The sequence below is a fragment of the Alosa alosa genome, chromosome 22 (assembly GCF_017589495.1).
Source record: "Alosa alosa isolate M-15738 ecotype Scorff River chromosome 22, AALO_Geno_1.1, whole genome shotgun sequence".
NCBI classification, from domain to species: Eukaryota; Metazoa; Chordata; class Actinopteri; order Clupeiformes; family Clupeidae; genus Alosa; species Alosa alosa.
Genome location: NC_063210.1, coordinates 29,129,939 through 29,157,809, shown reverse-complemented (window position 1 = coordinate 29,157,809; position 27,871 = coordinate 29,129,939). Strand labels below are relative to the sequence as shown.

The 27,871-nt window shown below is 41.9% G+C and overlaps 1 protein-coding gene across 9 annotated transcripts in view; it reads left to right on the top strand.

Annotated features, from left to right (window-relative positions):
* Nucleotides 1-1,071: 1,071 nt before the first annotated feature.
* The window catches only part of hirip3 (HIRA interacting protein 3), a 40,755-nt gene continuing 13,955 nt past the window's right edge, over nucleotides 1,072-27,871 (top strand). For 6 of the 9 annotated variants that reach the window (XR_007192394.1, XM_048233596.1, XM_048233597.1 and 3 more), the window contains exons 1-3: nucleotides 1,072-1,189; nucleotides 15,622-15,742; nucleotides 22,741-22,900. Coding sequence is in view for 8 of the 9 variants with exons in the window: in XM_048233596.1 (XP_048089553.1) it covers nucleotides 1,122-1,189; nucleotides 15,622-15,742; nucleotides 22,741-22,900 (349 nt within the window). In the remaining variant the exon portion in view is untranslated. Of the gene's footprint in view, nucleotides 1,190-13,906; nucleotides 14,854-15,621; nucleotides 15,743-22,740; nucleotides 22,901-27,871 lie in introns of those variants that run through there. The other 3 variants (XM_048233600.1, XM_048233601.1, XM_048233598.1) reach the window with 3 other exon arrangements.

Sequence of the window (27,871 nt, the reverse complement as noted above, 5' to 3'; positions counted from 1 at the left end):
TTCAGTCTTTTGCCTCTATCTAATCCTACATCATATAGGTGAAAAAGTGTACGACGGATACATTTTAGCCTTTGTAATTCATGGAAAGCTAAATTATCCGTCTAAACTGTATATTTTCTAATAGCCTATGCCATCTACATATGATATAACATAGATTAAGACATATCCCATCATCCCACACACTTGCATACACCTATACCTACACATAGGAATGTATTGTGAATTGTACTGGGTATGGGTATAAAAGCCAGTAAAAATACAACTAAGCTACCACTTAGAAAAGGCTATCATACCAAAACATATCTCTCAGACATAGAGGATTATGAAAATTATTGCTAGATTTTGCCACCTTTGGTGATACCAACTTCTGCTCTGGCCCATGGACTAAGAGCCCCTAATTAGATCTTCTCTGGGTAAACAAATTTACCGTCGACGTGCTCTGCTGAGTCATGACGTACCAGGAACCAGTAGCAGCAGAACGCGCCAAACCAGAGTTCAAAAGTTGTTAGCAGAGCCCGTTTATGGAGAGCCGGATCACTCCCTATTAACTCCATTGTACCTGCAATATGTTGCAGTTCCGCTAGGGGCGATCACGAATAAGTGCAACAACAATGGGGGTCTATGGAGCTAGACGGCTAAATTTGTCTCTTTCACCTGGTTGTCGTTGAGAAATTGAAGATTTGATTGTGGTTTCTGCAAGCTCAATATGGATTATAGGTCAAAAGTTGAATGAATGAGTAGTCACGTCCTTTCGATTTCTTACAGGTTGGGTCGTTGTTGCCCACAACACACTAGCTTTCTGCTAATGAATGACGTCATTGACACATTTGAAAGGCTTTTTAGAACAAATAAGTGACTCAAAAATATAATACTCAGCGGTTTGTATTTTCTCTGCCCCCTCTTTTGACTGCAACATTCGAATTTCTGGGCAAAAAATGATATCCCGAGAAAAGTGGATTTGAGGGGTACAGCTCCATAGGCCTCCATTAATTCTGCACTTATTCGTGAGCGCCCTCATGTGGAACCAGAAAAGGAACTGCAACCAGTTCAGAAACCGGAAGTTTCCCGAGAGTGGCGGTTCTCTCCTTATTAGACATTCTCTGTTGTTAGTCAGAGTTTGTATGATGGTGTCGGACGAGGAGAGTGTTCGAAGATTTGTGCGCAAAGAGATCTCTTACGCTGATCTCAGGTAAGCCTAGAAACTTTTGTTTCAAATATGCAGTTTGTAAGAGAGGAGTTCTGGAGGCATAAACGTAGTGATGCATGTCAGTGTTAGCTAGCCCAATCGCCAAACTTACCAGATTGTGCCGCCAGTAACGTTAATGTTACTAAACCCCCGCGGTAAAAGGGTACGTAAGGTGAGGTTTGCTTTACTGTCATACAATTTTTGTAGGCCTACTACACCCGACTACACAATGCCGCGGTAACGTAGTACTACACAACATAGGCTACGCGTGGTGTCGCGCTGCCTCCCCTTGTTGTAGTCTAGCACAGTGTTTCTCAAACTTTTTCAGACCAAGGACCACTTAACCAATAAAAAAAGAATCACGGACCACCTAGCTAAAAAAAAAAAAACAGTAGACCTACGTCACCATTATATTACAGAATAGGCCTACTCACTGAACCACCTTGTTTACTGTTTTTGCACCTTGCTTATTGTGTCAGAGGATTCATATTAAAAACTGGCGTAGCTATAGGCAGTGTTGCAGGATTTACATACAAGTTGGTTCAATATTGCAACTATTGCAATTACCACGTTTGCTCGCGGACCACTTGAGATAGCTTTCGGACCACCAGTGGTCCCCGGACCACACTTTAAGAAACACTGGTCTAGCAGACCCGGCGGCAGACACAAATTCACGGACGGGCATTACACCTTTCCAGGGGGGGAACGGGAACTTAAATTGAACACGGTAGTTTAAGCTTACACTTGACAAAACTTTCTAATATGAAAATATAGATGCAAGAGAGAGAGAAAGCGAGAGCATATGCGTGTTAGAACTGAGATGCGTGTGGAAAAAGTAGACGTGCTGTTGAGACTGAGCTAGTCATATTCAAAATAATGCAAAAACAGGGCTTAAATTTCACTGCGGGATTGCGGGTATTGCGCATAATTTGTTCAAGTCCCGCAACTCTAGCCATCATAATGCGATAAATTCCCGCATACACTTTTACAGCCTGTCTGATGACGTTAATATAGCCTAATCATTAAGTGGCGTGAATGCGGTGCTATTGACCGGACTGATCAACTACCGAGTTGAATTGAACATAGCCTCATGCAGGCGCACACCGCGAGAGAGAGAGAGAGAACCACTTTGCGCTTACGCAAATAGGCTACGCTACCATGGCAAACTTTTACATCTGGAAAGAGCTCCTTGGTAACTATCCTGCTAGCTCAGGTCACGTCAACACTTGATCCCAGAAAGATTGTCTTCGACATGTCAACATTTATTGTATCTAATGACATAGAAAACATAATGATTTGCATACACATACCGCACTATGCACAACTTTTATTCACTAGCGACTACAGCCTAAAACCGTCAGGTTGAAGGGGGGCTAATTACTCCATAGAATTACTCTCAGGTATTTTCTTAAAGTGACAGGCACTCAATTACACCTACTCATCACCAATGTGCACTCAATTGGACCTACACACCACATTAAAGATATGCCTAAGTGTTATAGGTTAAACGTCAATATGAGGAATTCAAATTACTAAATATGTTTAGCTAGTAGTAATTACTAGTAAAATGCTATACTTTAAAAAATGCATTATTAAATAAATACACTCTATATGAATTCAAAAATATATGATAGAAACATATCACATAAGCTATCATTTTCAGTGTGTGTTTGTGTGTGTGTGGAGAGAGTCAAGCAGAATCTAGGATGTCCACTGTTGTGAATGATCCCACTACAGTATATATTACTGATGACGCCAGGGTGGTGGGGCCCCAAAATCAAACACTTTTTTTAAAAAAGTATCGGTATTGAAATCGCAATTCTTGACTTGGTATCAGAATCGACCCCCCTCCCCAAATTGTGTAAATCCCCCCTACATGAATAACCTAAGGGGGGAATTCCCCCCCATTTTGAAAAATGAATTTTAAGCCCTGAAAAATAAATCCGCAGATAAAGCCAAAATCCTCGTTCATTTGCTAACCACTTTCAGATAGTGTTAGGGAGTTAGCCCCGAAGTTAAGGATAACTTTGGACCTGGATGGGGAACAAGCTCCCTGTTCTCCGACTAGGTCAGAAGAAAAAACAGTAGGTTAACGCTATCAAACAAACCCAGAAACTACTAGGCCTACTTCTACTAACTACGATATGAGATAGGCCTATGGCCTACCTGCGAGCCGATAAACCATATTTGTCATCGGATGACAGGGGTTAGTGCAGAACTGAAGTAGACTGCGCCACGTAACCTCCTCTCCATTTAGGTGATGGGCTTAATGTTCCTGATTGATTAGCTATGGAATAATACAGATTTTACAAGTTTTATTTGCTACTTGCTAGATTGACAAACGTATATTATAGGCCTACATTTAATAAGTGTTCAAAATCAATCTATGGGATTGGGGTTGGTTGGTGCAGCCAAGCTCAGCCAGGGCGGGCACAGATGACTTCCAGGATGGGCCTGGGTTAGTGTAAGTGTTTCTCACAAATGGACCACCAATTTAGGCATGTATTCAACAGTATACGAAAATTTTAATAGCCTATACAAACTATGCCATTTTGAAATCTTGTTTTATGTAAACTAGCCTACTCAATGCAATCTCAAATCCTCACCAGAAACACCAACAGTCAATGTATTTCTCCAAATCCTAGTTTTGTTTGTTTTATGGACTAGCCTACTACAGTGGTAGGTGATTCACGCAGCTGGGTGAAATGTAAGTACAACTGCAGCCGCTTGGGGGCAGCATAAGTCTGCTGTGGCGTTCCGCGGTCGAACCGGACGGAGCGTACGACAGCAAGGGTTGTGATTGGCCGAGTTTTCAGTGTGTTGTTTCTCTGTGTTTCTAGCAGCCCCTGCAACATGCTAGTCCACTGTAGCCTGTAAGCTGTAAGTGGTCATGGAAGAGATTGTTAAAACATTAATTTCTGTTGTAAGCGGAACAAGTTTCACAGGCACCGTTGTCAAGTCAAATTTATCTATATACATCTGTAGGCCTTTCTATGAACTCAAAATAGGCTATTTAATTATTTCAAATCGTTTCAGACATTCCGCAAGCTACTAATCCTCCGTAACACATATTTGAAGAACATGTGGGAATAAAACTACTTTTAGGCATTTAGGCTACCCGATCTGCAATACGTTGCCAACAGCCTTACTTTGTTCACTGCCGACGTATTTGATTTTTGTTGTAGAGTGGGTTTTAATTCCTCATAACTTGTCATAATAATTGTGCATTCCTCATCCGTAAAATAAGGTGATCGTGTCATCATTGAAAGTGGTGACTTGACCTGCAACCCGCCCCTTTTATGTGAACGCGCACAAACTCCAATTAGGTTAACCCCGGCTCAACAAATCAACTTCATAATCAGCGTCGTAGTACCGATTAACACCACTTAAGATAACCAGGTTTTGTCAACCCTGGTTTAACAAAGTAACCCTGGGTTACATCTGGGTAGGTTAAGCTCCCTTCGTAGTACAGGCCCCAGGAGAGGGAATAATAGCCTAACAAACACACGCAGCAATTACAGAAGTTGTGGGCTAGGCTACTTGTTGCTTTCTTTTACTATGGTTGCCTGTTATCAACACACAATGTTAAGATAATTCACTAAATCAAGACTTCAAGGCTATCATGGATATAAAACGTTTTTTGGAAACAAAGAAAGTGTGGAGGTAGCAAAGGATGGAGGCAGCAAAACTAGAGGAGTTATTTCAGATGAACAAGGTAGGCAAAATGCTTGTCAAAACGTTAGCATTACATCTGAGGGGTATTTCATAAAGGCAGAATTAAGACATCCAAGATAAGTGATAAAGCGAGGTTTGACATAGCGTTGTCTGGTCATCCTAGCTCAACTCGTTTCACTAATGCCAATCCAGGATGAGTAGGAGCCAGGTGTAAGTAATTCAGGATGTGTGCTGCTTCGCTTTCTGCTCCAAAGTGCCCACAGTTGGAATAAAAAAGACACGGAAAATAGCGTCATTCACACAAAGTGAACAACCGCTTTTGATATAGACTAACAATGAAGTAAAGTTATCCTTTTTGGAATGGGGAATCATGGCTATTTCTATGCTCCTGTCTCTAAATAGGCACAGTGTAGACTAGACCTACATGCTATGCTCCTGTCTCTAAATAGGCCCAGTGTAGACTAGACCTACATGCTATGCTGTCTCTAAATAGGCCCAGTGTAGACTAGACCTACATGCTATGCTGTCTCTAAATAGGCACAGTCTCTAAATAGGCACAGTGTAGACTAGACCTACAGTGGGCATCGCTTTCAAATGACCACTTCATTCACAAGATTACGCTGGCGCGAAGCTGCGAAAGCTTTAGTATCACTTTCAGCCACTGTGCGTCGCTCTGCCACTGTACATCGCTCTGCCTGCCGTCCCTTACATAATTGTTGCCGAGTAATCCCAGCCTACTTAATTCAATAACAAAATAAATCATGCATAATTAAACATTACCTCGATTTAGGCTACTTGGGTATGGCTTAAGGCTTGACTACACGAAAATCGAAATCGAAATTTGCTGTCTACATTATTGTCAGTGTTGGGGTTAACGAACTTCATAAATCAAAACAGTGGTGTGATAATTGAGCCAGTAGAGAAATAACTGTTCAGAATTAATCTGTAGCCTTGGGTAGGCTTCTGCAGAAAACAATGTTGTTGCCGATTTAATACTATCTGGCGACGTTTTTAACAGTCTACGCTATAGAGGCTTAGACAACTATGACCCACGCTTTGGTTTCTCAAATTAATTTGCCCTACTTCTTGACTGCAATGTAGTCAATTGACTGCTTGACATGTCATTTTTATTTTTCTGTACGATAAACAATTACATCTGCTTTATGCCGCAGAATTACATTCATATTTGCCTGACTGCAGACGCCGCCACTTCCCTCCCCATATTCCAATATTAAGATAGTATAAAGTGCTTTTGTATAGGCTACTATCATAAAAAAATAAATAGTTAAAACGAATAGCTATTTGCAATTTGACAAAAACACTGGTCCTCATTTTGCGAATGTGAGGACGATATGAGCCTGTTGCATTTAGTTAGATGTCCGAGTCACACAAAATGTTTGAAAACCACTGGCTCAGAATCACAATAATTTAACACACGACAGTTGATAACCTACTTCATCATGTCCCCATGCCTACATTTTTGTGAGTAGCATAGAGATCGTTAAAAACAATAAAGTATGGCTCTCCGCTTGGGACATCGAAAACTTTTTTAATTTTAATAGACTACCGTCAAAGATGCTGACTTGCAAAAGCCTCGATAACACGTTATCTCCACTATCATCAGTCATGCCCCTTGATCAAAGTGGGGAATGAAATAAAAGTTTGATAACCACTGGCTTAACAAGTTTCCTGCAGTCCAGAACACAGAATCTATTGCAATATTCTGATGATCGGCATGATATCGGGCAAATGTTTGTTTTCCAAAGTAAGAATTTCACTTCACCATGCACCTTTCGACAATACCTGGCCTACCTGGTATCATTACAAACATTATTCTGTGTCCTAAAACTGGCATATTTTATGGCATTGTGTCATGTAAGTTCGTTGCAAAATCTAGAGAAATGTGTGAGGTGGTCAGCGGGGACAATCGAGACACACATTGGATTGTGTTATTACTTGAACATTCCACACTATCCACAGCTGTGGTAGGCCTATCAGGGCAGGAGGATTACTGTCAGCGCAGGCTTTATATAAAATTCTTCAACAGAAGGCCTCGAATGTTGTCTTGTTTGTGGAGCTTTGCTTCGCTTCTGTAATTTCGGCTTCATTGAAAATGAGGGCTTCCCTCAATGACCCTCCGAATAAATAAAGGTTAAATGAATGAATGAATTTAGGCTTGCCCAAAATAAAGGCATGTGGTTTGGCGAGCCTACAGTAAATAACAGACCCGCCAGAATGTGCGTTATGATGCTTTTTACGAAAGCAAGATGTTTTGGTACCCCACGACACTGCATGTTCTTAAATAACAATGATCATCAGTAATATTCACCATTAATTTGGGTAAATGGGCAAGCGTGACCACCTTGATTGGCTGATGATTGTAACGCTGGCATGATTCCAAACACCTCCCTTACGATGATGAGTGACAGGTCTCAGAATGCGTCGCTACACAAGGACAGAAGATGATGAATAACTGGGGCCGTGGGCTATTCATAAAGGCTTTTATCTTACTACTAGGAGTAGGCTACTCCTAAATCGCACTTAAAGATTTTAGATTGGAGTTTTCTCTTAAAAGTTTTTCACAAAGCCTTTCAGACAACTCCTAAACTAGGAGCTAGTCTTCGTGGCTATGGATGACGCCATTACTCATGCACGAAGCTTGACTGAAGTGACCACCTTGATTGGCTGACGATTGTAACGCTGAATTCCAAACACCTCTCTTCCGATGATGACTGACAGGTGACAGGTCGGAGAATGCGTAAACTTACACAAGTAGTGTGAAGGACGGAAGATGATTAATAACTGAATAAAAAGGCCTAGCCTAAATGAATAAAGAGTAAGGCAAAACAAATAGCTTAGTAGCCTAATGAAACATAGGCCTATGGATTGATGCAGTAGCCTACCTTTTGCAACATTTTTAAATTAATCTGTCACCATATCCCTAGGCTACGTTTGCAAAGAGGAGAACATTTTAATTTGATTCACAATGAAACGTTACATTTCATTTCCATGTTAACAATGAGTAGTTTGTGTTGTTGTTGGTGGCGCTTATTGCATCCCTTTTATGAATGCAAAATTGTTCCCTCGCAATCGGAAGCTCCTGTTACATAGGCTATTTCAAAACATCGCGAACGTAAAATGCCACAAAAAGCTGTTTATGAATAGGTCTTAGTGAGTTAGGAGTCCTCTCGACTTAAGCTGTCCCAGACTTAGGTGCTACTTTTAGGTCTAAAATGCTTCGTGAATTACTTTTGTGAAAAATTAGAGTCCTAAAGTTAGGAGTGACACATGCCATTATTTTTAGGAGTTGCTCCTAAATTAAGCCAGTTAGGAGCTACTTTTAGCCTTAAAATTCTTTGTGAATATGGCCCCTGAATAAAAAAGGCCTAGCCTAAATGAATCAAGGCAAAACAAATAGCCTAGTAGCCCAATGAAACATAATGGATTGATGTAGTATCTTGTAACATTATTAAATTATTCTGTTACTATGCCTACGTTTGCAAAAGAGAACATTTTAATTTGATTCACAATAACGTTACATTTAATTTACATGTTGACAATGATTAGCCTAGTTTTGGTTGTTGTTGGCGGCGTTATTGCATGTTAGTTATGCCTACAATGCAAAATTGCTTCCTCCACGATTGGAAGCTCCTGTAGCTGCATAGGATTTCAAAACCGCAGGTTTGTGAATAGGTCTGTGAGTAAGGAGTCCTCTTGACTTCTTTTAAGCTGTCAGAGGTGGGAAGGTGTGATTTTTTTTGGGGGAAGGGCCGGATTAACTGGGCACAATTGTCTGATGGCCCCCCTTCCCCCCAGCCAACGTGAATCGGGTGGTTAGTTAATAGGCCTATCGTGAAGATTTTTCCTGCCATCTAAGGCACGAAAGATCTGTGAAGCCAAGCCTCACCAAGTAGCTCGTTTGTTTACAACTAACATTCCATTTAATTAAACTGCTTTATAGGCTATGCCGAAATAGTTTTCAACATTTTGAATATTAGTGTCGGGTGAATTGAAATGTTCTCAAAGTAGCCTTATGGCTGAAAGCTGCTTGGGACCCCCCCCCGTCAAGCAATATAACCATACAAACGCGCTAAGGAGTAATTTTGGCTTTGTCAGAACTGAAGAGCTGTGGACGGCACGGCACAGTATGCCCAATGAAAATAAATTAACGCAACACAACACAACACAGACCCCGCTTCTCTCGCGTCAGTCACTGACATGAACGAAACACAGAACCCGCTTCTCTCACTGCAGTCACTGACAGTAACCTAGAATAAATGCATGGGGAAAAACACTTCCCCATGAAAGACATCGTAAAACACTGAAAGTTAATATTTTGTCACTAGCAACATTCATCTGTCCTTTGTCAAATGTATTATGTTCCAAGTACCCTATGCGTAATTCTGCTTCATAAAGTTGAACAAATACATTTGCTTATTTCACAGAAAAATATAAATAGCCAGTCTACAGTGCAGAGTTGGTAAGTTATGGTAGGCCAACTTGCAGTGAACATACAAAGAGGGGAAATTATTTCTCTTGCAGCTGAGTAGCCTCAGGTGCGCATCGAGACATAAGGCCGAACATGCAAGCCAATGAATCGTGCTCTCACGGCAATCAGCGCCCGTTAAACTTAAATAGGTTAACATCACTCTAAGTTAAGCCTTCAAGCAAGGAAAACGATGATTTGAAGACCTCTGTTTTAGTTGGAAGGGCAAGGGGGTAGCAACAGGGCAACACAGAGACAGGCCCGATGGCAGGGCTGTTATGAGAGTATTCAAATATAGGATATTCTACGGGAAAACATTAAAACGGCAAGTTAAAATATGTGATAAACACGGAAAAAGTTGGCATGCATTGTTTCGGTCCCCGTGCACAGGGATTATTTGTCATACTATTAATCACATATGATTATTTGTGAAATTGTGCAAACAGGCGCAACACATTTGAAAAGGAAGGACTGGTAGCATGCAAGCTCACGGGAAAGACTGATTTAAGAACGTTATCACAGTGTGTGGCTGTGGCGAAAAGCAGCGCGGGCGGAAGACAATTGGCAGGGGAGGGTCATGTCTTTTTTAACAATTCTGTCAAGGGTCATTGAACAATTTCTAGCAGGCAAGAGAGGGTCATGCAACTTCCAACTGAAGCACTCAAAATTCCTCCGGTGGCCCCTTCAATAAATAACGATCAGTCCCTAGATTGCTGCTGGGCTATATGTCTTGGTTCTGTTAACAACTCATTGTCAAACGATAGCCTATCTCATGGTTTGCATCCATTACAAACAAACATGCAATGTGAACGTCTGGGATTGGGGAGAGCACTAAATGCTCTACTGAATAAGCACGAAGTCAAACCTTTAAATGGAAAAACACTCTTTAATAATCCAAAAAAATAAACCGCTAATGAAGTAAACTTGTGACCATCAAAAATCGTTTATCGCTCGTAACTCCGTGATACCAGGACGTAACAGGAAGGCATTTGGCTGAGCAACAGAGGTTAATATGCTCCATGTTTTGTCCAAATGATGACTGTCTATCATCGTTGCACTCGGAGAAAACCGGAATGTTTCATTCGTCCCCGTTTCAATCGTCCCGGTTGTACCTACTCAAAACGCAGATAGAACCTTATTATTCTAAGGTAGCGAAATAGCGTTTCATGCCAAATGATGTCCATCATGTCCAAATGATGTCTGTCTATCATCGTTGCACTCGGAGAAAACCAGAATGTTTAATTTGTCCTGCGTCTCTACGGCTGCAAACGGGATTCACTCGCAGTTAACCAAATATTTCTTTATTAGGGCAGGCATATTTCTGGCTATTACATTATTTCTAAACCAGTCTGCTAAAGTCTGTAGTGAAGTCTGTGTAGGGTTTTCCAGGCTCCATTTCTTTTTACGAGACATCCTGCTCACTTGAGCCATCTACCGGTTGTTTGGGTTGTTGCAGCGTCTCACTGGAAAAAAATACAAATTAAAGTCGCGTGATTCCGCGTGATCCCACGCGCGGACCGCGAGTGAAGCTGGCCAATTCGAAGCACTGCCCACTGTACATGCTATGCTGTCTCTAAATAGACACAGTGTAGACTAGACCTACATGCTATTTCGCTGATTTTCTGTAATAAATGCAGCCTGTAGCGCTACTTTGGCAAACCCAGACAGGTTGTGGCATCAGTTTCGCTTTTAAAACGTAACAGTGTAGGAGAGTGCGGGCTATTGAATTTGCAGCATGACAGACAAACTCCCATTGTGAGCGCACTCTACGGACCAGTGGCATCTTTAGTAGGCCTAACATTTTTCATTATTATTTTTCCCCAGCAATCAGTACAAATAAGCATCAGTAAATATAACAATTAATCAAGATAGATTTGGCCAAAAGTGGGCCCCCTTTGGGGTCGTGGGCCCGGAGCGACCGCCCCCCCCCTCCCTCCGCTTAGGAGGCCAACATTTCAAAGCTTCAATTGGTCCAAAATGCTGCAGCTAGACTTTTAACAGCAACTAAGAAAAGGGAGCACATCACACCTGTGGGGTGTACTACGAATCTCGATTAGTGGGTTAGCAAGGTATGTTGCGCTCAAAGCTAGGGTATGCTGTGACACAAAAGTGGATTTGTTTTAGTGTCGCTATATCACCATGGCATGTTATGCTGTCAACCAAACCTGGTCGGGAGAAGGTTATGTGCTAAGTTATAGCTCAAATCGTGTAATCTACCGCCCACTGACCAATCAATTGTCTTAAAAACAAAGTTCTCTCACGTGTAGGATTCTGTCATATATCTTACAGGTGGAGCTCCGCCTCTACTAACATTTTGGATCTTGAATGCGCTTTAATAGTGCTGTGCGTGCAAATATCCCACTGTGGACGTGCATATGATACAACAACTGATGACAATTGATTTATTTGATGTTATAGGTTAGACACAAAAAATTACCGCAGTGTAGATTAAGCTATCGCCATGAATCGCGAAGTAATTGTTTTTAAATAGAGGCGGTCTTGTGCGTCTCCACGCTTCACGATTGGCCAAACGCCATCCCAACACCGAGAAACGCCACAGATCTGAGCTGAAAGCCTAGTTTGACAAATATATCACATAACTGCTATCGCAGTATCACTTAACGTATACCCCTGTGTCAAGCCTCGATATGTCTACATAGCCTAGATATGTCTAACGTGCTTCGTACTTCGTACCCACTGTCCTGGCTCACCTGCGTTGGCTTCCTGTCAAATAGAGAATTGATTTTAAAATCTTACTTTTTGTTTTTAAAGCTCTTAATGGATTAGCCCCTTCTTACATCAGAGCTTTCAACGTCTTAAACCCAAAGGAGATGGGGCTTTCACAGTCCCACACACACACACACACACACACACACATCTTAAACCCAAAGGAGATGGGGCTTTCACAGTGACTGTCCCCAAAGGAGACAGGGCTTTCACATGAACCCAAAGGAGATGGGGCTTTCACAGTGACTGTCCCCAAAGGAGATGGGGCTTTCTCAACTACGGCCCCTAAACTTTGGAATAGCCTCCCTCCCCATGTCTCATCTTGCCAAACTATCTCCACTCTTAAGTCTAGTTTAAAAACTCGCCTTTTTACCTCTTACCACCTTTTAGCTCTGTTTAAATAACTCTCTGGTTTTCTTATCCTTTCTGGTCCTATTTTTATTTTATGTCTTATTTATTTTTTCTTGATTTTAGTATTATCTTATTTTGGCCCTTTGTGTGTTTATTTGTCTTTATTTATTTATTTATTTATTTATTTATTTATTTATTTATTTATTTATGTATTATTTATTTATTTATTTATTTATTCTATGTTTTATCTCTTTTTTTTCCTGGCTTGTGTCTTACTGTCATCTTAACACCTCTACTATATCCCCCCTTTTTAATTTTATTTTATTTGTCGATCTTCCTCCTTTGCCTTTTTGTAAGATGGCCTTACCTGTGAAGCACTTTGGGTCAACGTTGTTGTTTTTAATGTGCTATATAAATAAAGTGACAAAAAGGCAAAAGTAGTAAAAAAGTAATAAAAGATAAGGTAGAATAATTTTCAAGGCAGATTCAGAATTTGTAACTCAGTGCAGTTAGCAGAAAGCATCTGAGAACAGTTTAGTCTTAAGTCTAGATTTAAAACTGGCTACAGTTGGGGCCTTGACAGAGCGTTGTCTGGTCATCCTAGCTCAACTCGTTTCACTAACGCCAATACAGGATGAGTAGGAGTGACTATGTCAAGCCAGATGTAAGTAATTCAGGATATGTGCGCATTCTCGTTTCTGTTCCAAAAAGCCCACAGTTGGAATTAGCAAAATGCAGAAAATAGCATCATTCACACAAAGTAAACAACCGCTTTTGATAGACTAACAATGAAGTAAAGTTTTCTTTTTTTGAATGGGGAAACACAACTATTTCTGTAAATCAGCAAGAGTAGGCATGCTGGACCGACTGAATGCAAATCTACGTATCCAAGTGTGCACGCTTCCTTATCTCGGCATGCAACGTCATTAAGAAAGCGCTTGCTACCATAGATATTAGAAAGCTAGATACCGCATTGCCACCATAGATATTAGAAAGCTAGAAAGCGCTTGCCACCATAGATATTAGAACGCTAGATACCGCATTGATAACGTCATTAAAGGTAAACTATGCAGTAGGCTATTGGCAATTTCCTTACTGTTTTCTCGGTTCTTGCTTCTTTTTCGCTGTTATGACTAATGTCTGAGAAACTCCATCGCTACCTTTTTCTAGCCGGTGCCTGGCGTGTATGTGTATTTGAATGCAGTAAAGCAATTCGTTACACTCGTTATACTTCCTGACACTGAGGTCGCCCGCCCCCGCCCACAGTTGCAAGGGTGGTTTTTCCGCTCACAGGCGCTAGAGGGAAGCGAGACGGCCACCATTCACCCCGGAAAGTCATATAACCATTCCAATGACTCTGAAGCTGTTAAATTAAGCTAAAAAACTAGCATATTAAGCTAAAAAACCTGCATAGTGTGCCTTTAAGAAAGCGCTTGCCACATAGATATTAGAAAGCTAGATACCGCATTGCCACATAGATATTAGAAAGCTAGAAAGTGCTTGCCACCATAGATATTAGAACGCTAGATACCGCATTGTCCGTCGAGTTCTATTAGGTGGCAACGTAAATGCGGCCGCCATATACGTATACCTTTATATCGGCACATAGTATGACTCCGTATACCTTTATATCGGCACATAGTACGACTCTGTATACCTTTATATTGGCACATAGTACGACTCTGTATATCTTCATATCGGCTTTAGAACCGAATTTATTGAAAACAACTTCAAATTGCCCCTCCATTTCCAATCAACTACTACAGTAGGCGATTTATTAAACGTCTATCAACAAAAGCTACTACAGTAGGCGATTTATTAAACGTCTATAAACAAAAGCTACTACAGTAGGCTATTCATCAACGTCTATCAACAAAAGCTACTACAGTAGGCTATTCATTAACGTCTATCAACAAAAGACACAAACAACGAGTATGTTAATAATTATAAGGCTACCACAATTAAAATAATAACCATATGGTGGTAGGAAGACAATCTGTTTTGTTTTGCTAGCAAATACATTTAGCAAATAGTATATAAATGGAATAAAGCTCCTTAAAAATTCACACGGAGGTCTGATTTGAATGACGGCTAGCTGAACCAATAAGACAACATAATTACCATTGGAATTAACTAAGCTTGGCTGTTAGCCTGGTCGGGACCAGGCTAGGTGCAGAGAATAAATCCCCATGGTAACTTATGTGCCGTCTAACCAAGTAAAGGCTAAATTCATCCAGGATAACCAAAAAATCAGCTTAATCCCTTATCTAGGTAGGTCAAGGCTAAAATCCCAGTTTAATCCCTTATCTAGGAAATCACAGCTTAATCCCTTATCTAGGTTTTGTGTAATACCCATCAGGACACAGGCTAACAACAACAACAAAAAAACTGACCAACTGCCTGAACCAGCGACTTTCTAAAGTTACAGGTGAGTTAGTCTATTTTCTATGTTCTATGTTCTCACTGAGAATAATGATGCATGTTCTGGGGTAAGGGGTGTGAATAATGAGCATACATGTTCTGGGGTGAGGCGTATGAATAATGTGCATATACATGTTTTGGGGTGAGGCGTGTGGCAATCTGTCAGTCTGGCTCCTGATGGGTCCTGGCTCAGAAATACTCGAAAATGTAGTCAGATTGTAGTTTCTAAGAAGACTGCAAAACGGACTCCGACTTGGCTTTTTTGCGGTTGAAATTGTAAGTAGCCTACCCTTGGGTGAACTTCGTTTTTGTAATGTGATTTAATAGTCTCTTGAACAATGTGCTTGCTCGACCGTTTTATTGTGAGCCCTATGTGTTTAGCTTGGTTTATTGATGGCTAGCTTGCTAGCTAGTGGGGGTTTAGCGTAGCAGTCACTTGCCGAAGCTGCAGGGGGAGCTACGTCGTGAAAAATGCGAGCCCAAATCTGGCGAAAACCCAGAAACAGCGAAGGAATAACCAGACCTGCATAGGGCTTCTTTAACTTCTGTGAACAGACCACCGTGTTGTCCATTATCCAAACTGTGCAACTCACCACAGGAATTAGCCTAAATGCCGGAATTATCCTTTAACATCCCTAGCCAAAAGCATGTCATTCACATAGAGATGCTCAGTATCATGTTTTGCATTGAACATTGCGTGTGCGTGTGTGTCCTTCCAGTAGCCTGACTCTGAACTTGTGTGTGTGTGTGTGTGTGTGTGTGTGTCTCCTTCCAGTACCCTGACTCTGGGCGTCCTGAAGGGCCGGTACCTACGTCATATGGGGGGTGTGACTCTGAGTCCAGACCAGCAGAAGCTTCTGAAGCGTGTGGTGGAGGCGGAGCTTCTCAACATGCAGGTCAGTGTGGTGGGCGGGGCTTAACATGCAGGTCAGTGTGGTGGGCGGGGCTTAACATGCAGGTCAGTGTGGTGGAGGTGGAGCTTAACATGCAGGTCAGTGTGGTGGAGGTGGAGCTTAACATGCAGGTCAGTGTGGTGGAGGTGGAGCTTAAAGGAGAATTCCGGTGTGATCTTGACCTAAAGTGTGTTGAAACATGATACCGAGTGTAAAAAATAATTCCGTGGAAATGCATGGATTCCAGTTGCTGCTACTGGAAGAAACTGGAATCCATGCATTTCCACTAAATTATTTTTGGAATCTGATCCCTTATCATACCTGTTCATTCTTACTGCCGCCGACTTATCGCGGACTAAATTCAAGATGGCTGCAAACGCTAAACTTTGTGAAGAGACTGTCTGCATAAATCGTCTTGTAAGTAAACTACCAGTGCTTTTTCAAAGTTCTCAATGTCTCGTTTTAAATGTCAGGGCCCTCGGAAATCTACGAATGAAGTGTGGAGATACATTGAGCCTCGTAAATGGTGTAAAACAGTGATTTATTTGCATGGCTAGCCCGATGCCGAAGCACCACCATTGATCAGAGGGGCAGCCGTGGCCCACTGGTTAGCACTCTGGACTTGTAACCGGAGGGTTGCCGGTTCGAGCCCCGACCAGTGGGCTGCGGCTGAAGTGCCCTTGAGCAAGGCACCTAACCCCTCACTGCACCCCAAGCGCCGCCATTGTAGCAGGCAGCTCACTGCGCCGGGATTAGTGTGTGCTTCACCTCACTGTGTGCTGTTTCTGTTTCACTAATTCACCGTTTGGGTTAAATGCAGAGGCCAAATTTCCCTCACGGGATCAAAAAAGTATACTTATACTTATTCTTAAAAAGCTGTTGGTAGCATCGGCTAACTAGCCCCAGATTTTGGAGTGCAGGGGACAAGCCGAGATGGGCTATGAGACATACGTTCACACTCGGTATCATGTTTCAACACACTTTAGGTCAATATCACACCGGAATTCTCCTTTAACATGCAGGACTGTGTGGTGGAGGTGGAGCTTAACATGCAGGTCAGTGTGGTGGAGGTGGAGCTTAACATGCAGGTCAATGTGATGGGCGGGGCCTAATATGCAGGTCAATGTGGTGGGCGGGGCCTAATATGCAGGTCAGTGTGGTGGGCGGGGCTTCTCAATATTGATTGATTGCAATAGTGCAGGGCTGTACGTTAGCTTTTTTGCTCATAGCACTGCTGCTACAGAGGCTGATCATAGCACTGCTGCTACAGAGCACTGCTGCTACAGAGGTTATCATAGCACTGCTGCTACAGAGGTTATCATAGCACTGCTGCTACAGAGCACTGCTGCTACAGAGGTTATCATAGCACTGCTGCTACAGAGGTCATCATAACACTGCTGCTACAGAGGTTATCATAGCACTGCTGCTACAGAGGCTGCTCATAGCCCTGCTGCTACAGAGGCTGATCATAGCACTGCTGCTACATAGCACTGCTGCTACAGAGGCTGATCATAGCACTGCTGCTACAGTGGGTCCCAGTTAAGTTTGGACGGGTTCCTTCATGAATCACGCACCCCATTTTCTCAGCAGAAATGGCACAAACTGCAGTTGACACAAACAACCACAAGGTGTCACTTGGGAGTTCTGCCACTACTATTTTTGATGCGACTTGACTTAACTGCTTCCATGACGCAGTGAGCCATTACCAAACATACATGATAATACAATAGCGTGAGTTTATATATCTTATACCCAATTTGTCATGGTTACTTATAGATTTGATAGTGTAACGATAAACGCATGAGACTTTCAGTGGGGCACGGGAACTTAAATTGATCACGGTAGTTTAAACACACTTAAACAGACAAAACATTCTAATATGAAAATGTAGATGCAATTGTTGTAAAATGGTGCAGCTCCTTTAAGAAAGCCCGTCTTGGGGATGGAAAGAGAGAAAGCGCGAGAGGGATGCGTGTTAGAACTTAGATGCGTGTGGAAAAAGTAGGCGTGCTGTTGAGACTGGAGCGAGTCATATTCAAAATAATGCAAAAATAAATCCGCGAGATAAAACCAATTATCCTTATTGATTGCAACCGCAGCATGCCTGCTTGCCGACGTTCAAACGAAAAAGATATCAAAGCACCTTTTGCGTTTGAATGTAGGATGATTTCTTTTTTAAACAGCTGGACAAATTATTTAGCTAATTGATTATAGCCTGCACACCAGCAATTGTTGAACATTTACCTGTACAAGACAGTAGCCCAGCCTAACAAGCATGTTGCATGTTGTAGGCCTACTGTAGACATTTCACTTAAATTGCAACCGCAACATGCCTGCTTGCCGACGTTCAAACGACAACGAAAAAGATATCAAAGCAACAAGAGGGTTGAGTCTGAATGACACGGAGTTCAGACTCCTATTGCTCCTCATATTATAACCATCTATAAAAAAGGTGATTTTTCTTTTCTTTTTGAGCACGTCCGAATCCCAGGACATAACGCACTGGGCCTTATAATAGACTCGAGATATAATTCCAAAGGGGGCAGATAGGGGCCTACTGCACTTAAAACTTAAGAGAACGAAGCTTCCCGAAATTTGAAATTGTGATCAGTGACTGGCATCGGGTGAAGCTTTTCGAAGTTGAACAGGCTATTAAAAACTATTTGCGCACCTCAATGTCACAGGAGAGACTGGGCTCTTCCTTCTATGAATTGAAAAAGACGTTATGCTACCTGGAAACTGGCCTATGATTTCATTGTTGAGTTTGCGGCAAAGCAAGACAATGTTTTTTCAGAGTCAGGATATGGCGAGTCAGTGTCCATTTATTTGTCCAATGTTAGCCTACAGACCAGTTTCCATAGTGCACATCACTTCTGCTCATTGACAAATACCGTCCAGCACAATGATTCATGCCCAATTAATTTCCCCTGTTAAAGTGTTCACCTTTGTTACACTTTTTGGTTTCGTGATGTAGCCTATGATAAACACCATATGGCCAAATATGTGACTCAGCTAATGTTATAGGCTATACAATTTCCCCTCTTAAAGACAAGCTGGTGTAACTTATTAGACTAGGCTACTAAAATGCACCGACGGTAGCCTTGGCTGTGTAAAGTAAGCTATCGCATGATTTCATGCACGTAAGTTCATGCATCTGTCAAGTTCCCACAGGGCCTCGCACCCCCTTGTGACGGCCCTGCAGCTCCTCCTAAAACAGCGAGGAAAAAGTTAAAATACGCGATAAACCCGGGAAAAGTTGACAGGTTTGTTTCGGTCCCAGTGATTATTTGTGAAATTGTGCAAACGACAGCGTTTTCAAGGCATTTCAAGGAAGGTGTCGTAGCATGCAAGCTACCAAATTGACCCAGTAGCCTACAGAAGGCATCAATAAATTGTTGGGACTGGGGAGGGTCATGCGCGGTTTTTCTCAATCACTTTGGAGGGTCATAGAAAAATTTCTTGCTGGCGGGGAGGGTCCGCGTCTTTTTTTGACTAACGCCCCAAAACTCCTCCGTCCCTTAAATAAATAACGAACAGTCCCTAATTGATTATAGCCTGTAGGCCTACACCAGCAATTGTTGAACATTTACCTGTACAGGACATTGACAGTAGCCCAACCTAACAAGCAGATGTTGCAAAATACATCAAAAGACGCAATTAATCAGAAATAATGTAATCTGCATCGCTTTATTTAACAAACTGCAAGCAACAAGAGGGTTGAGTTAAGCTGTGAGGCCAAACCCAAGAGCAGAGCCTATCTGTTAAGGCACTTTCGATAGGCTATAACGAGCTGTGTGCCTGGAAAAGACAATAGAAGATGCTTTCTGAATAGCACAGCGAAGGACGGCTCTGGTCATCCCAAATCCCATACCCTCCCCCCTTCCTGTAGCCTACTATTATGACTTGTTGCCATTTTGGGACATTAAGCTTTTTCACGTTAAGCCCCCCTCCCCCACCCACTTCTTTCACAAGCAGTGGGGGAGCGCGGGGCACAAAGTAACACTTTTGGTAGACAAAGGAGGGTTCTCCGCGCTTCTGTCGTTTGGCGACAATCGGTGCAACCAGGCCAGGACAGATATTTTAGAGAGGAGAGATGCAGCTCAGATGTCTTCTTAATTTTCTTTATTCTTTGTAAAGGTGCAGAACATTATTAAACTTTGACTAACGCTTCGATGTTCGGTTAGTCAAAAACATCGACACATCGAAACGTTAGTCAAAGTTTAATAATGTTCTGCACCTTTACTAAAAGAATAAAGAAAAAAATAAGAAGACATCTGAGCTGCAATCACCTCTCCTTCTCTAACACTTTTGGCTTTGGCTAAATATTTCTAAAATCAATTGAGTGTGACATGTTTTAACAAGGAACACTTGTTGTTGAACTAATAACAGATCGTGTGTCGAAAATTTACTTTATTTTCCATAATGGAGAAATAACATATGCAGAGTCTAACCAAGGTCAATCTTGCCAAAAAAGCCCTCAAACCTGAAAAACACATGAGGCAAAAGTGCAAAACATCACAAAACTAACTAAACTAAACGCCAACAGATATTTTTGTATTGCAATCATTGTAGCCTACAGTTGTAACAGCACGAACAGTCGTTTTACTCCCCTCAGATGCGCTCATTATAAAGAACGCTTTAAAGTGTCCCAAAACAGCCATCAACTAATCACCAACGCGTCTTATAAACAAGTATTGCCAGGAGCAACACCTTGCAAAAAATGATAATAATAGGCTTAGGCCTTTATATGGCTCTGCTCCTGCCTAGATTCGAACTCCGAACTGCCTGAAAGTTGCAGACCTGTTCTGGAAATACGCACATTAACCCACTTGACCGTCAGACAACGCTATCTGCCTCGAGTAGGCCTGTAGCCTACACTGGTTGCTGTGGCACAGTCTTGAGTGACCGAATTTGTTTTCCTGTCATATAAATGCTGTCATTTTGTTAACATTACTGTTAAGGAGATGCTGTAGGCAAAGGATATATTTAACCTCGTTAGTGTAGTAAAACAAATCAGAAATATTCACGAGGTTTCTGGGCAGCATGTTTATGTTCTGTTAGCAAAGTTTAACTTCTCATGACTGCCGACAAAGTAGCCTACTGCCAGCTGACTAAAGCTCATTTTAAAACATTACTGAGAGACAGGCACTGTACAATCAAGACATCTTGCCACTGAATCCAAAACTATGTTTAACATTATGTACAAAGCTTATAGGCTACAGTGGACTAGCATGTTGCAGGGGCTGCTAAAAACACAGAGAAATGCACTGAAAACTCGGCCACAGCCCTTGCTGTCGAATGCTTCGTCCGGTTCGACCGTGGAACTATGCTGCCCCCAAGCGGCTGCAGTTGTACTTACATTTCACCCAGCTGCGTGAATCACCTTGATGGTGAATTCTTAACTGGGACCCACTGTACATAGCACTGCTGCTACAGAGGCTGCTCATAGCACTGCTGCTCATAGCACTGCTGCTACATAGCACTGCTGCTACAGAGCACTGTTGCTACAGAGGTTATCATAGCACTGCTGCTACAGAGGTTATCATAGCACTGCTGCTACATAGCACTGCTGCTACAGATGTTATCATAGCACTGCTGCTACATAGCACTGCTGCTACATAGCACTGCTGCTACAGAGCACTGCTGCTACAGAGGTTATCATAGCACTGCTGCTACAGAGGTTATCATAGCACTGCTGCTACATAGCACTGCTGCTACAGAGGGTTGATCATAGCACTGCTCTACAGAGGCTGATCATGGCACTGCTGCCGCAGAGGTTATCATAAAACTGCTGCTACGCCATAAAGCACTGCTGCTACAGAGCACTGCTGCTACAGAGGTTATCATAGCACTGCTGCTACAGAGGTTGATCATAGCACTGCTCCTACAGAGGCTGATCATAGCACTGCTGCCACAGAGGTTATCATAGCACTGCTGCTACATAGCACTGCTGCTACATAGCACTGCTGCTACAGAGCACTGCTGCTACAGAGGTTATCACACTGCTATCGCGCACTGCTGCATAGCAGCTGCTACAGGGTTGATCATAGCACTGCTCCTACAGAGGCTGATCATAGCACTGCTGCTACAGAGGTTATCATAGCACTGCTGCTACATAGCACTGCTGCTACAGAGGTTGATCATAGCACTGCTCCTACAGAGGCTGATCATAGCACTGCTGCCACAGAGGTTATCATAGCACTGCTGCTACATAGCACTGCTGCTACATAGCACTGCTGCTACAGAGCACCATAGCTGCTACAGGATTATCATAGCACTGCTGCTACAGGGTTGATCATAGCACTGCTCCTAGAGGCTGATCACAGCACTGCTGCCACAGAGCACTGCTGCTGGAGGTTAGCACTGCTGCTGCTTGATCATAGCACTGCTGCTACGCTGATCATAGCACTGCTGCTACAGAGCACTGCTGCTACAGAGGTTATCATAGCACTGCTGCTACAGAGGTTATCATAGCACTGCTGCTACATAGCACTGCTGCTACAGAGGTTGATCATAGCACTGCTCCTACAGAGGCTGATCATAGCACTGCTGCCACAGAGGTTATCATAGCACTGCTGCTACATAGCACTGCTGCTACAGAGGTTATCATAGCACTGCTGCTACAGAGGCTGATCATAGCACTGCTGCCACAGAGGTTATCATAGCACTGCTGCTACATAGCACTGCTGCTACAGAGGTTATCATAGCACTGCTGCTACAGAGCACTGCTGCTACAGAGGTCATCATAGCACTGCTGCTACAGAGGCTGATCATAGCACTGCTGCTACAGAGCACTGCTGCTACACAGGTTATCATAGCACTGCTGCTACATAACACTGCTGCTACAGAGGTTATCATAGCACTGCTGCTACAGAGGCTGATGGTTGTGTAGCGCAATCCACAAAGTTAGCATGCAGGAAGCATTCACATTTAAACATTTTAAATAAGGTGTCATATGTAGCACTGTACAGCCCTCCAATAATGGCTTATTGTGTGTGTAGAAGAATCAGACTGAAAGCGAGCTGTCTGAGAGAGCAGCCACAGGAGAGGCCGCACACCACACACTCCTCAAACGCAAGAGGGAAGAGGAGGAGGAGGAAGAGGAGGAAGAGACCACTACAAAGGCCAAGACAAAGAAATCGCGCCAAGACAAATCCCCTGGTACAGTGTGTGTGTGTGTGTGTGTGTGTGTGAGTGAGTGAGTGAGTGAGTATTAGAGTGCGGTTCGGGCCGGATATATCTGTCTGAACCCGGCCTGCGTCCAACAGAGTTGCGTCCGAACCTGACAGTCATTTTCATTAAAGGGACACTATGCAGGGTCAGGTATTCCCATGTTAGTGACATAAACTGTTCCTCCGCTTGCTCTGTCCCTCTCTCTCTCGCTCTGTCTCTCACGCTCTGTCTCTCTCCCTCACGCTCTGTCTCTCTCCCTCACGCTCTGTCTCTCTCCCTCACGCTCTGTCTCTCTCCCTCACGCTTGCTCTGTCTCTCTCCCTCACGCTTGCTCTGTCTCTCTCCCTCACGCTTGCTCTGTCTCTCTCCCTCACGCTTGCTCTGTCTCTCTCCCTCACGCTTGCTCTGTCTCTCTCCCTCACGCTCTGTGTCTCTCCCCTCCCGGCTTGCTCTGTCTCTCTCTCTCTCCCTCCTCCCTCTGTGTCTCTCTCCCTCCCCTCACGCTCTGTCTCTCTCCCTCACGCTCCGTCTCTCTCCCTCACGCTCTCTCTCTCTCTCTCTCTCACGCTTAAGTATATATTAGTGTTGCACGTTGTATCGATACTAAAAAGGTATCGCGATGCCTTCACGCAAAAAACGATACGATTTCAGACGTTTTTAGAATCGATACTTTATTAAAATAATATAGTTCTGTGTCTGTGTGAACTGCTGCTCCTGCTCCTTGCACGCATCTAGGCAAGGTGGCGTGTCAAACAGGCAGCTCTGAGTGAGTGAGAGCCAGCGTCAACATAGTTCTTTGCCGACAGTTGTTCTAGGCCTTGTGGATAAAACAAAGGTGCAGTGAAATCTGCAACTATTTCGGATACATCGCAGATTAAGGCAAGGTACACAGTCATTTAAAAGCAGTAGGCTCACATGGAACTTGGCTAAACACCTTGCAGACATATCCCAACATTTTTAAAGAGTTCAAAGAAAACAGGTTAACAGATATGCTATAGAAAACGACTACATGGTTAGTGCCAAGTTCTGTTTTAGTCTAGCCTAAGTGAAGCGCAGTATGGTTCTCTGGGATTAAAAGCGAACCTTCCTTCATCAATGAATTTTGGCCAGACATAGCGAGCTGTAATCATTTTTACGAGACATAACGAGCTGTAATCATAGGGTGCTAGCATTGATGAAAGCGCAATGTTCCTTGTGAATAACATTACCATAACTTGTAAGCGATCTATTTCATGCTTTCGGTCAGTAGCCTACTACTGGTAATATTTGTCATGGCATGTAGACTGCAATTTGTTCAATAATTATTGCCCAGATCTAGGATAGGCTACCGAAATGCGCTAATTAAAGCCCACAGCATATAATACCACTGCAGCATGTTGAGTCCTAATAATAATAGCAGCGTATTGTTACAGCACGTGCTAGCAAATCATGTTATCAAAGAAATAGGCGTAATGTAGGAATGCACACAGATATATTGCAACAGGTAATGGTGTAGGCCTATCTGGCCGAAGACCTGAGTGGTTGGAGCGTCGTGCTTGTACACTGGGCAAGCAAAGAAGACTATCCTCACATTTTCCCTTTGCAACTGTCAAAGGAAATCCCATGAACAGGGAAGGCCTAGGGTAGCCTATACTGTACATCAGATGGCCCGGCTAAAGATTAGGCCCCTCTGCATAGCATTCAGTGATTTGCATGCAGTAATTTTAACACTGACCTTGATCTAGCCTAGTTTGGCTATTTAAAGCTACTTTATTGCCAAAACACAACACAATGTAAATTAACTGTAACAAACAATAAAGGACTTAATCACAGAAAGTAGGCCTACTATTTTACTGATTCTCTCTCTCTCTCCATCTCATCTCAATTCAATTCAATTCAATTCAATGTGCTTAATTGGCATGACTGTTCAAGTTACAATATTGCCAAAGCATAAAAAAAAAACACATGGAATAATCAAAACGGGAGACAATAATGATAATTATACTAATAAAAAAAAAAAAATAATAAGATAATAATGTAAATAATAGAGGGAAGAAAAAAAAGTAGGTTAATAGAATAGTTAAATTGGTTGGGAAAAAAAGAGATAAACAACAGTAGGGGTGGAATCACTGGCTTACGGTTGCATTTAGTCTTTCATGACAGGCTAGTACATATTTTCCAGCTGCCAGTCAATTTCTGGAATTTCGCCCAGGATATATTTTAGCTTACCCTCATTATTTTCATTTAAAATTTCAGGGCGTATGTTACTTGCTTTTGTAAGGAAGGTTTCTCTGAGGTCTTTGTAAAATTGACATTCTGTTAGAAAATGTAGCTCTGTTTCTATTTTACTTTCCTGGCAGTGGTGGCATAGCCTGGCCTCTCTTGGTAACCAGGTATGTGTCCTTCTACCTATTTCAATGTTCAGATTGTGCTCGCTGAGTCTGTACATAGTCAATATTTTGGACAATTTTGTGTCTTTGAGAGTTTGAGGGGCCAATTCATATTTGTGATTAATTGCAAGATAGCATTCAAGTTTGTGTTGGGTTTTCGTGATTTCGGTCCAATATGATATATATTTTTCTTTTTCTTTTTCTATGATACAATTTGGATGGATTTTATTTGCTAATTGAATAGAATCTTTTTTAGTTTTGGACATTGTCAAATTAATTGGAGTGAGATTGCTGTGCTTTATAATGAATTGATTTAGGGGGCTCTTCTCTATATTTAATTCGGTGCTTTTTAGGGCTTTATAATGTATTGAATTGGGGTCGCTAAATTGTATGTGCTTCCAAAATTTTAGAATTCTTTTTTTGATTTTGATAATTAATGGGAACTGGCCCAATTCAGCCCTGCAGCCATTATGCGGAGTATTTCTGTGGGCTTTAAGAATGTTTTTGCAGAAATCCGTGTGCAGGGCTTCAATTGGGTGTTTCTCCCAATCCGCAAATTCATATTTTGAAAGTGATCCCCATTTAACCATATTCTTATGGGGATATTGGCTTGAATTGACTTTTTGATAGCATATAAACATCGTTGTGCTTTTTCTTTCAGAATTTTTACTGCCAAATCAAATTTTCCAGTTGAGTTGATGGAGATCCCTAGATAAGTGTATTCTTGAGTTTGTTCGATTAGAGATCCCTAGATAAGTGTAATCTTGTGTTTGTTCGATTAGTTCTTTGCCAATTGACAATTTCATAATTTTGTTATTTTTGTTTTTTCTTTGGAAAACTACAACTTTTGTCTTTTTTAAGTTCACCTTTAGTGACCAATTTTCCGCAAATTTCTCCAGAATATTCAGGCTATTTTGCAGGCTTACTTCATCTGGGGCTATGAGAACTAAGTCATCTGTATAAAGAAGACATTTTACCTCAGTGTCTAATAATTTTATGCCAGGGTGTTGGGGGAAAAAATCTGTTTGCATTGGACTCATTGCAATCTTAACTGCAAAAAATCTGTTTGCATTTTCCAATCTTGAGGAAATACATTGATTTTATTACATCATATGTTTGCCCGCCAACCCCATATTCTAATAATTTGTAGAGTAGACCTTTGTGCCATACAGAATCAAAGGCTTTCTCAAAATCAACAAAGCAAGTGAATAATTTGGATTTGTCTTGTTTAACGTGTTTAGCAATTATAGTGTAGTGTAAAAATGTGATCTGAGGTCCTATGATTTGGGAGGAAACCAATTTGTGCTTTGTTTAGTATGTTGTGTTGATTGATAAAATCTGTCAGTCTAGAATGTATTATGGAACAGAGTAATTTGCCCATGTTGCTGCAGATGCATATACCCCTGTAGTTACTCGGTTCTAAACTATCACCACTCTTAAATATAGGTGAAATGAGACCCTTGCTCCATAATTCAGGAAAATGCCCTACATTAAGAATTAAATTAAAGAGTTTAAGAATGGCTCTTTGGAAGGTGGGATCTGTGTTAATGATCATTTCATTCAATATGTTGTCAAACCCACAGGCTTTTTTGGGATGTAGAGTTCTTATTTTTTCCTCCAATTCTTTTTCAGTAATTGGCATATCTAAGGGATTCTGATAAGGTTTTATAATTTGTTCCAATTTGTCCAATTGTTGAAGTATTTGTTTGAATGGGATTTGAAATGATCTGTCCATATATCTCCCTTTTGGATCGCTAACTCCTCTGAGTTTCTGTTTTGTAATGTTTTCCAGCGATCCCAGAAATTATTGGAGTCAATTGATTCCTCTAGTTCATCAATTTGTTTTGACAGGAAACTAAATTTGTTTGTCTTAAGTTTATGTTTACTTTCTCAACGTCAGCATTTCTGACCTCATTGTTGGGCTCTGTGTTTTTGGTTTGATAATTTCATTCTTTCCGTAATGTCTTACATTCTGTATATACCAAGTTTTTCTTGTTTATAGTTTTTGTTTTACCTCTGTGAGATAACAACCCAGATGATTTGGCTATATGGTCAAATATTTTATTTAAATCATTAACCGCACTGTTTACTCCTTCTTTGTTCATTGAATAGGGGTTGTTCAGAAACATATTTATCATTGGCTTTGTGTCATCTTGTCTGATTGTTTTAACATATTGATCTTTGCTATTTTCACGCCATCTGTAGGTCTTACTCATCCTATGCATTATAGATGATTGAGAAAAGTTGGGCTTTCCATTAGTTCTGTTTAGATAGAGTTATCTGTGAATGGTCAGAAAAAGGTGCCAAAGGATTTACTGTGAAAGCCCTTAAATGATCTTTCATGAAGGTCTGTTATAAAGTCATTAGGGCTCAATGTGCCCGCCCTGGACTTCAGCAGCCAATGAGAACTGTCCAGCTAGCTCAATGTGCCCGCCCTGGACTTCAGCAGCCAATGAGAACTGTCCAGCTAGCTCAATGTGCCCGCCCTGGACTTCAGCAGCCAATGAGAACTTTCTCCCCTGAATTTTCTGATTGGTTGACAATTGTGTGTGTGTTTGACCGATGGAAAGAAAGAGTGAGTGTGTGTGTG